Source organism: Ailuropoda melanoleuca, chromosome 5 (assembly GCF_002007445.2).
Source record: "Ailuropoda melanoleuca isolate Jingjing chromosome 5, ASM200744v2, whole genome shotgun sequence".
In the NCBI taxonomy this organism is placed as follows: Eukaryota; Metazoa; Chordata; class Mammalia; order Carnivora; family Ursidae; genus Ailuropoda; species Ailuropoda melanoleuca.
Genome location: NC_048222.1, coordinates 60,193,393 through 60,204,265, shown reverse-complemented (window position 1 = coordinate 60,204,265; position 10,873 = coordinate 60,193,393). Strand labels below are relative to the sequence as shown.

The 10,873-nt window shown below is 42.1% G+C and overlaps 1 protein-coding gene across 1 annotated transcript; it reads left to right on the top strand.

The window, feature by feature from the left end:
• The first annotated feature begins 4,969 nt into the window (after window positions 1–4,969).
• C5H15orf48 (chromosome 5 C15orf48 homolog) lies at window positions 4,970–8,818 on the top strand. The gene is made up of 5 exons (XM_002927899.4): window positions 4,970–5,085; window positions 5,197–5,258; window positions 5,428–5,513; window positions 6,655–6,715; window positions 8,425–8,818. The coding sequence occupies exons 2-5, from the start codon at window positions 5,223–5,225 to the stop codon at window positions 8,491–8,493; spliced, it is 252 nt and encodes an 83-aa protein (XP_002927945.1). The 5' UTR covers window positions 4,970–5,085; window positions 5,197–5,222; the 3' UTR covers window positions 8,494–8,818.
• Window positions 8,819–10,873: the final 2,055 nt, after the last annotated feature.

Genomic DNA, 10,873 nt, shown 5'->3' with positions numbered 1-10,873 from the left:
CCCCTGATTTTTGTTTTTAAGATTTAATTATAAGTAATCTCTGTACCCAACATGGGGCTCAAATTTATATCCACAAAATCAAAAGTGCATATCCTACCAACTGAGCCAGCCAGATACTCCTGTGTGTTGATTTTTATAGTGGAGATGGTGGTTCCTTTTGTTTGTTTTTGGTTGATTGCTTTTTTTAACTGTATTTTGAAATAATTTCATACTTACAGAAAACTTGCAAGAATAGTACAAAGAACTCTTATGTGCTCTTAAACCAGATTCACCAATTTTTAATATTTTGCCATATTTGCTTTCTCCTTTTTTATATACATACACACACATACATATACACACACAGTATTTTTCAGAACTATTTAAAAATAGATTTTATGTATTTCAGTGTATATTTCTTTTTCATTTTCCCTTAAGATTTTATTTTTAGGGTGCCTGGGTGGCTCAGTTGGTTAAGCGTCTGCCCTCAGCTCAGGTCATGATCTCAGGGTCCTGGGATCAAGCCCCACATCAGGCTCCCTTCTCAATGGGGAGCCTGCTTCTCCCTCTCCCTCTGCCTGCCGCTCCCCCTGCTCATTCTCAATCGCTCGCTCTCTCTGTCAAGTAAATAAATAAAATCTTAAAAAAAAAAAAAGACCTGTCTTATTTATAGGGATAAAATATAATTCAATTAAAATTACTCTAATAAACTGACCCCTTTTGAGAAGTAGGGAAAACACCTAGAAATCTGATTAGAATTCTGACAATTTTCTTTCATGTTCTCTATCAGTTATTGATTTTATAGGACAAGGTGGCCATTGAGGCTTCACCATCCCTAGTCTCTCTTTTTTTTTTTTTTTAAGATTTTATTTATTTACCTGACAGAGAGATAGCCATTGTGAGAGGGTACACAAACAGGGGGAGTGGGAAAGGAAGAAGCAGGCTCCCAGCAGAGAAGGGAGCCCAATGCGGGGTGTGATCCCAGAACCCTGGGATCACACTCTGAGCCAAAGGCAGATGCCCAACGACTGAGCCACCCAGGCGCCCCTCACTGTCCCTAGTCTTGCAGCACACTGGCCTGAACCCCTTAACTCAGACTCTAGCTGTGGACTCCTTGTTTTTCCCTAGAAAAAGTTTCTAGTGCTTAGACTGGAAATTTAGTACCCGCACTTTAAGAAGCTGAAAATGTCTTTTTAAATTGTAATGATAACTTCTCAACAACACTTTGGAAGCCCCCTAAGAACAAAAACCATGTGTCTCCTCTCATTGAAAAACTAAAAATAATATAAATAAATAATGTAGTCAGATCAAGGATTTCTTTGGCTCAGTTTTAATGTGATTTGGAGATGGCTCTGGGCAACTTGGCAAAACCAGTGTTCTTAATCAGTGACAAAAGAGCACTTCAGCTTCTAAGCACCTGGGAAGTGCGAACAGCTTTCCCTATTAACTGTGTTCAAACTCCTTTCTGGGCCACATTAGCAGCCATAAGCAATAGAGTGCACCCCCAGACATCCCCAAATTTAGCAAAGCCAGTTTTTGCTAAACCTGGTAACTAGGTAGTCATTGAAGGCTGGGCAGAAAGAATTTCAACAAAAAATAGTCTTTTAATTTAATTAATTGATTGATTGATTGATTTTTTTAGTGGTGGGGAGCACAGTTTATTGAGTAATAGTACAAAGCTCCAAAAGAGGGAGATTTGAGAGGGTTGCCCAAAAAATAGTAAAGAATATGTTTCTTATGAAGATTGAGCTGGGCTCATTAAAATCTAAGTTGAAATTCTTAGAGTGGGAGCCAAACACCATACCTCAATGCCCCTGCAAGCCTGGCTGGCAGCAGCTAGAGAAGGTTCTCGAGGTTACTGGAAATTCGAGTGGGATGGGGAGGCTCTCCCAGTGGATTATAGGCTTTGGAGCAGACTTGGAGAGTGATGCTGGTGAGTGTCCTGAGTGGGTTCTTTAAAAAGTTGCCGGAGTTTGAAGGGTGGGAGCTGTGCCTGCAAATAATCCTGGGAAAAAACAAACTACATATTGACCTTGCATCTCCCACAAGGTCAGTGAACCCGGGCATTAATTTAAAGAAAGGAAAGTGTGGCTGTCTGGGTCTAATTCTCATTGCTACAAGTAGAAATAAGCAGATCTTAAAGGTTATATGGGCACATTATATCTGTATATGTAATTTGTGAATTTTTAAAATATTTTATTCTGAACATTTTCAAGCATACAGTACTCTAACAATTCCCACATACTTATCTCATAGACTGAATAATCATTAATATTTTGCTTCATTTGTTTTTTAGCAGAAGTATTTTAAAGTAAATCTCAGTCATCATATTTCTCCCTTAAGGGGCACCTGGTTGGCTCAGCTGGAAAAACATGCAACTGTTGATCTCGGGGTTATGAGTTCAAGTCCCATGTTGGGCCTACAGCTTACTTAAAAAAAAAATTTCCCCCTTAAATATTCCCATATACAATCTCTAAAAGGGAGGGTATTTTTTCCCATAAATATAATACCATTATCACCCCAACAAAGTGAACAACACTTCTTTAATGTTCTCTCATGTGTGGTCTGCATTTGGTTTCCCTAATTGCCCCCAAATAAATACTCTTACCTTTCACAAGTTTTCTCAGACCCCCTTAGTTGGAATTAATCACCTGTCTTTGGTGTCAGATCATGCCTGGGGTTATTTACAGGCACTAAATTGTACGAATCTTGAAGTAAGGGACTCATACCTTATCAATCTTTTAAATTTACAGAGCCCCTGTCTACAGGTTAATTCCTAGACTACTATAAAACTGTACTGCATTTTGAAAAGAAAGGGCATTGGCAAAACAGGGCTCTGAGTTTCAAGTTATCAGTGGGCAAGGGCTACACCCTGTAATTTTAATCTGGGGGACATGATAGATTCCTGTAAAATTTCTTTCTTCCTTCCTCCTTCCCCTTTGCTCTCCCTTCCTTTCTTCCTCTTTCCTTCCTGGAAACACTTATCTTTATTAAAAAATGAGGCTTTTTAAAGAAACTTGTGACAAAAGTAGTTTTAGAAATACTACACAAGGGGCGCCTGGGTGGCATGGCGGTTAAAGCGCCTGCCTTCGGCTCAGGGCGTGATCCCGGCGTTGCGGGATTGAGCCCCACATCGGGCTCCTCCACTGTGGGCCTGCTTCTTCCTCTCCCACTCCCCCTGCTTGTGTTCCTTCTCTCGCTGGCTGTCTCTATCTCTGTTGAATAAAGGAATAAAAAAAAAAAAAAAAGAAATACTACACAAGGAGCCTTTTAAGGCTCCTTTGATTCTATACAATACAAACCACAGAGAATTAATGTGGAGTTTTCTTCGATGTACTGATTAATGAACCTAACCAAGCAGAAAATGCCTCGTTACAGCTCCGAGGTTAGAGTAAGAACCCTTATCAGAATAAGTGAGTGTGAAGCTACATTTACGATCTGCCTTATATAAAACAAAACAAATCTTTGCAAATAATAATCACTATTTATTGGATGCCTACTACAAGCAAGGCCGAATACCAGGCACTTTACATACATTCTAACATTTTTTCCAGCCTATGTTAGGTTTGTCCCCATTTTACAGAATTATAAACTGAGTCTCATAAGGTTAAGTAGTTTCCTCCAACTCATTCAGCTGATAAAGTGTGGCTGGGTAGGCTCTGAGCTCAGGTCTGTTTCACTGCAAAACCCATGCCTAGAACTAAAATAGGGTTGAAACAGATTTGGGCCTGTTCCTTTCCAGAGGACTGAAGATATTAACCTTTTTTTTTGTTGTTTTTAACATTTTTTATCTATTTGTCAGAGAGACAGAGTACAAGCAGGGGGAGCTGCAGGCAGACGGAGAAGCAAGCTCCCCTCTAAGCAAGGAGCCCAGTGTAGGGCTTGATCCCAGGACTCGGCTCACGACCTGAGCCGAAGGCAGACGCTCAACGGACTGAACCACCCAGGCGCCCAAATGTTTTCGTTTCAACGGTAACTCATAGCTTGAACTTCAAACAGTTTTAAAATAATTGTTTTTAAATAACTATTTTAGAAGAACCGAGCTAGTGCTCTTGGCTTAATTGCAGTAGCTAAGGAGCGCGGTGCAGCAAGAACAGTGTTGTCGGGAGCCAGACCGACCTGGGTTCTGATTACATCTCCTACACTTCCGGCTATGTGACTAGAGCGTCTCTGAGCCTAAATAACACACTCACCTTGCAGAAACTCCGGGAAGATTCCGGCACAGAGTCTGGCATATGGCCCTAGCTTAATGGAAGGGTTAGCAGGATTTCCGTGCCTTGGCCGCCTGCTGTGCAAGGCAAGGCTGCTAGTTTAGGGCGCTTTAAAAGGAGATCTCAAGACAACGGCAAAGACTGTCGTCTCCGAGACGGAAAACTTTCCAAAGCTGATTCTGTTTCTTCTCCCTCACCTCCTGATTTTTTCCATTTAAGGAAATGGGAGGGGGGAAATGGAAATTAAAAATTTTTCATAGAACAAATCAGGACAGCATGGGAGTTCTTCTGAAATGAATTTTGTAATTTAATTTTAATTATCTCCATATGTGTGCTGCTCTTGGAGCTTTTAATGTGATTGGATTAATTTTAATTGACCTGCCTGCACCTGGGAGCCCCACCGTTTCCTTCCCCCCGCCGCCCCGCCCCCGGGCCGCCCCCGGTTCTGCGGCTCATTTTCCGGACCGCCTTTTAGAGGGGTTGGTTTTCATCCAGGCCTTGGCCATCAGAGCTCCGCTTGCTTTCAAGGCCAAGCCCCTTGCTGGCGCTGGGGCCTGGTCCCGGTCCCGAGCGCCAATGCCGAGCTTCAGCTCTCGCCGTCGGCAGGTAAGGACCACGCCGGGCGGCAGGTAAGGACCACACCGGGCGGCAGGGGGCGCCAGTGCCCGCGTTCGGCTGCGTCGCGTCAGCGGGCAGGACGTCCTGCAGAGGGCGCCCAGGAGCCGGGCGCGGAGCGGGGAAAGCGAGTCAGGCCCCGCACGCCCCCAGCCCGGTCCGCGTGACCGGAATGCCTTGGCCCTGCCCATCTTTTGTGGTCAGTATATAAGCGCGGACGCCTAGACCCAGTTCGGTTCTGGGCGTTCGCATCGTCCGCGCGTGTCGCCCCGCCTCCCAGGTGAGCTGCCTTGGGGAGTACGTTGGCCGGTTGGCCTTAGGTTGGGTCCTAGTGGCCGAAGTTTTTTGCTCAATATCTTGGGTTTGTTTTTTTTTTTTTTTTTAATTCTAGATTTGGCATTCTACACTGAAGTCATCATGAACATTTTCCAACTCCTGAGGAAAAAGAAGGAAGTAAGTTTTTAAGCCCATTGAAATTCTTGACTTAAAATACTACTTTTTAAAGATGAAAAGATGGTGCGGATTTTGAAGAAAGTATAAAATGATAGCTAGCTATTCTGTTATATTTCACATGTTTCACATTGAAACATCGGAATATTTACCTCACCGTGTTCTCTGTTAGCTTATTCCTTTGGTGCTGATCATGACCACAGCAGCGGCTGGAGCTTCGTCTTTTGCTGTATATTCCCTTCAGAAAACTGATGTGATGTAAGTAGGCATCATTTGTAAAAACATGTTTAGCACTGTTAGGTTGACCTTAGTAATGAAATGCATGGTGTCAGTTTCCTAGTTTTACCCCCAGGATAAGAATGTCTAATCGTGCACTTGGAGTGGAGACTAGAAAGCTTCCCGGTACCAGGAGACTGTTAAATTATGGTACTAATAGGGGCTCCTGGGTGGCGCAGTCAGTCGTTAAGCGTCTGCCTTCGGCTCAGTGTGTGATCCCAGCGTTCTGGGGTCAAGTCCCACATCGGCTCCTCCGCTAGGAGCCTGCTTCCTCCTCTCCCACTCCCCCTGCTTGTGTTCTCTCTCTTGCTGTCTGTCTCTGTCAAATAAATAAATAAATAAATAAAATCTTTAAAAAAAATTATGGTACTAATAAAATTAGTTTGTCCCTTGTATCTGAATATCCTTTCATCCATTGGCCCTCTTCCATTTCTGCGGCAAAGTAAAGTGTGATTTTTTTAACTTAAGCTTTGAATTTTAAAGTTCTTAAATGGTCTTTTGGGATATATGTCATCAAAGTTTAATCATTCTTTTAATGAAATTTTTAAATTTCCATGTATTACAAAGATCTTTCCTAACGTGGTAGTTTATAGATTCAGTTGTCTACAGTGAATCTAATCTCAGCTCTGGATATAAAAAGATAAAATACTAGGTATCCTGGAATATGAGGAAGAGAAAAGCTTGGAACTGATCTTGGCCGAGGGCAGGGCTGGCAAGGGGGGTAAAGCCAGGCTCTGACAGAGGGGACTCGTGAGGTGTGGTTCACCACCTGCAGAGTTCAAGCCCAGTGCTTCTGCCTGCCCAGAAACCAGGGCAAGAACATTTTTTGCTTGTTCTTATCCTGGCACTTCCACGCCCATTACTCTTCCGCTTATGGAAGCATTCTCCCATCCAGCCCAACAGAGGGAACACAGACCTTCTACCCTGCGGAGGAATTGGTCTTCAAAGTTTGAGCCAAACCCCGAGGCTCCCTGACGCGCTAACCTTCCATCAGTTTCAGTGGACTAACAGATGAATGCCTGTTTTTCAGTCTGGATCTGTCCCAGCATGTTTATAGACCCAATGTCAGAGTTGGTTTAAATTCACTTACTTTAGTGTTTAATCAGCTTTCTTTCATTTTTAGCATTGATCGGAAAAGAAATCCAGAACCTTGGGAAACTGTGGACCCTAATGTTCCTAGAAAGGTATTGCTACATTAAAAGGTGGTATACGGGGCACCTGGGTGGCTCAGTTGGTCAAGCGTCCGACTTTGGATTTTGCTCAGATCATGAGCTCAGGGTTGTGGGATTGAACCCCCATGTTGGGCTCTGTGCTCAGCACAGAGTCCCCTCGAGTTTCTGTCCCTCTGCTTCTCCCCCAGCCCCTGCTCTCTCTGAAATAAGTATTTTGTTGTAAAGTGATTTACATTTAGCCTGAGCTTTAGCACCGTTGTCAGCAAAACGGATTTACTACGTTTCACATTTAGAGTGCCATTTAGTGTAGTGGTAAAGGGAACGCTATGGAGTTCTGGAAATCCTAGTTCAAATCCTTGTTCCATTATTCAGGGGCGATTTTGGACAACTTGGCCTTTCTGAGGCTCTCAGGATCTCTAAAATGGGCTCAATAATTGGGCTGTACCTCAGAGTTAAGAGGATTAAAAAAAGTAAAATACATAAAACCCTTTAGTATAGTGGCTGGCCCAGAGTACCTTCTCAGTATTAACTTTCATCATTATTGTAATACATCATCTTATTGTAGCCATTATTTATCTAAAATTAATATAAGGTCTGTTGTGATAAATAACAGGAGCTCCAGGAAACGGGAAACAGGAGTGGCCTTTTCTTTAAGCAAAATCAGCTAATGGTCACAATAGCAAGGTTTTTTAACATTTGAAATATTTTGGAAGTAAGTAACATTGAGTCTGTTGGAACTAACACTACTTAGGTCTGTCAGGAAATTTTTTTTTTTTTAAACCTTTCAAATAACAGAGTTTGACCTAATGAAGGGCACTTAGAATCTTTAAAACTACCTGCATCTCTAAGCAAAATAAGTCAGAGCAAGACAAATACCATATGATTTCACTCATATGTGGAATTTAAGAAACAAAACAAATGAGGAAAGGGGAAAAAAGAGGCAAACCAAGAAACAGACTCTTAACTTTGGAGGACAAACTGGTGGTTACCAGAGGGAGCTGGGTGGGGGATGGGGGAAATAGGTGATGGGGATTAAGGAGTGAACTTGCCATGAGCACTGAGTAATGTAAAGAATTGTTGTACACCTGAAACTAATATAACATTGTATGTTAATGATACTGGAATTCAGTTTTTAAATTAAAAAAAAAAAACAACACAGCAAAAATCCCCTACCTACATGTCCTAGATCCTGGGGTAATAGAAAACTTGTGAGGATAAATGAGAGTCTCTGAATTTGAGTTTTTTGGAAGTCAAAGACTGTCCACAGCTCTGCCCCTTTCCCCTTATTGTATAACTTAGATCGTCTGTACCGTTGTTGAGTAATTACAATGAGAAAGTTTGGTTAAGAGCCTACTATGTGCCAGGCTCCTGTGCTGGACCATTACACATGCATTTATCGGGAGCAGACACACTTTTTGAACTTACTGTTCACATAAAGCTGTGGGAAACTTAGAAATCTAGAGCCCGTATGTGAAAGTGGGCAAATATATGTGACCTTTCTTTCTGATCCTATAACACTCAGGAACCCAAAGGCTATTTAGAGCCCATATTACTGTTTTGTGCATATTTTTAGTGATGGAGAGAGATGGTTCTTTGACTACGTATATTATGGTGATGCTCTTTCCAAAGGGAAGTGTGGACAAATCCCAAAAAGGGATGTGAGGATGAAGGACAGATCCTAAAAAAATTTGTTTTCCTTCTTCTTTTTTTTTCCCCCCAAGCTTCTAACAATCAACCAGCAGTGGAAACCCATTGAAGAATTGCAGAAAGCCCGAAGGGCCACCAAGTGACCAGCCCTTGCTTCTTTCTTCCAAAGAATACTCAATGAATCTAGTGGAAACATTGCTGCACAAACTAGATGATGGATACCAGTGTGTGGAAATGCTTCTGCTACATTTTTAGGGCTTGACTACATTTGGGGGCTCTGGATAGGACTTACAAAGGTAGTGTAGCAATAACCACATAGTTCAAAAATAAGTTTTTGTTTATTTTCTTGTAAATTTAATTGTACACATTGAAATTTTTATGTTTACGATGCCTGAATGTTTTCCTTAAAGTGTATAAAGATTTGTAAACTAAATTGTTTATAATAAAATACTACTTGTGCGAGATTTCTTAAAGATACATCTTTAAATGGAGGAGAAAGCTCTTTTATGGGAGAAAAACACATTTTGAAGCATGGAGCTTCATTTTTAAAATAATACACAGTGCAAATTTCTGTGTAAACTTTTCTTGCAAATGTACTCATTCACTGGAAATTTATTGAGCCCCCTGCTGTTCGCTGTGCACTGTTCTTGTGCCGGTGAGATAAAGCAATGGATAAAACCAAATATTGGAGGGAGATGAATAAAAAACGGTGAGCACAATGAGGAAAATGAAGAAGATATAGGGGATGAGACTTGCATGACAGGTGGTCTTGGAAGGAAGTGCTGGGATTATGGTGGTGAGTAGGAATGTGGGGCATGCCGAAATGGGCCCTGCAGATGCCAGGGCTAACAGGTGCTCCCGTGAGGGCTGGGGAGGGGGGAATGGAGAGCTTTGTGTGCACTCTGTAGGATGGGGCCACTTCAGTCTGGCCAATGATGACTTGAAGACTGAAGGTGCAACCAAACCCAGCATGCCCTTGGGTTCCGCCTTAACTCTTGTTAAAAATGGGACCGAGTAGGAATTGCTTTCCATTACCTTTTTTTAAAATTGAGATATAACTCACATACCGTAGTATTCATCAATGTACAGTGCACACTTTAGTGGTTTTTAGTATATTCACACAAAGCTTTACAACCATCTCCTCCATCTGACTTCAGAATATTTTCATCCCCTCAAAGAGAACCCTGTACCCATTGGCAGTCATTCCCCCATTCCTGACCCCTCTGCTCCCAGCCACAGACAAACACTGATAAACTTAGTCTTTATGGATTTGCCTGTTCTGGACATTTAATATAAATGAAATCATACATTATGTAACCTTTGTGTCTAGCTCCTTTGATTAGCATAATGTTTTCAAGATTCATCCATGTTGTGCCACATATGCGTATTTTATTCCTTTTTATGACTGATTTTCCACTGTATGGCTGTACCATATTTTGTTCACCCATCAGTTGATGGACATTTGGACTGTTTCCACTTTTTGGCTGTTACATAAGTAATATTGCTGTGAACTGCCACGTCCACGGTTTTGTGGAGCCATACATTTTCAGTTCTCTTGGGTATATATCTAAGTTCATCAACTCTTTTAAATAATGATAAATACCTTTAAAATTTTTCTTTCTGAATACAATAGAAATCTAAGAGAAGGGCTATCCTCTCCCCTTCCCGGCAATAAAAAATAACCAGCTCTTGCTAGAGACTTTAAGCCTCTCAGACCATTCCTCCAACCTCGGTGATTCCTTACCACCTCAAGTTTCCCCAGATGAAAAGCTCCAATGGTTGATCTCAAGGTAGTCCACGTACCAGTTGGAAGCACAGTTTTATTTGCTTAGGTTTTGTTTTTTTTTTTTTAAGATTTTATTTATTTATTTGACGGAGAGACAGCCAGCGAGAGAGGGAACACAAGCAGGGGGAGTGGGAGAGGAAGAAGCAGGCTCATAGAGGAAGAGCCTGATGTGGGGCTCGATCCCATAACGCCGGGATCACGCCCTGAGCCGAAGGCAGAAGCTTAACCGCTGTGCCACCCAGGCGCCCCTAAAATGAACTCTTTGAGGGGTGCCTGGGTGGCTCAGTCAGTTAAGCAGACAACTCTTGATTTGGGCTCAAGTCATTAGATCGAGCCCCGTGTCAGGCTCCTTGGAGCCTGCTTGAGATTCCCTCTCTCCCTCTCCCTTTGCCCCCTGCCCGCCCCTCGTGTGTGCATGCACGTGCTCTCTCTCTCTCTCTCAAAAATAAATAAATAAATAAAAAGAAAATGAACTCCTAAAAAATAAGTACAGACCTCATAAAGTTTGTTATGCCCAGGGAAAGGACATTCTAGCTGACTGTAATACCGTTACCATTCCTGAAAAGATTAACATGAATTCAATACCATACAATCCATTTCCATTTTCTGTAACTGTAATGTCCTTTACAGCTGCATTTTTATGTCCAGAATCCTATCCAAGATTCACTTGCTGCATTTGGTTGTTAGGTGGTTATGCTGAGCACTTGACAAATAGTGGTCATAAGCATGACTCCAAA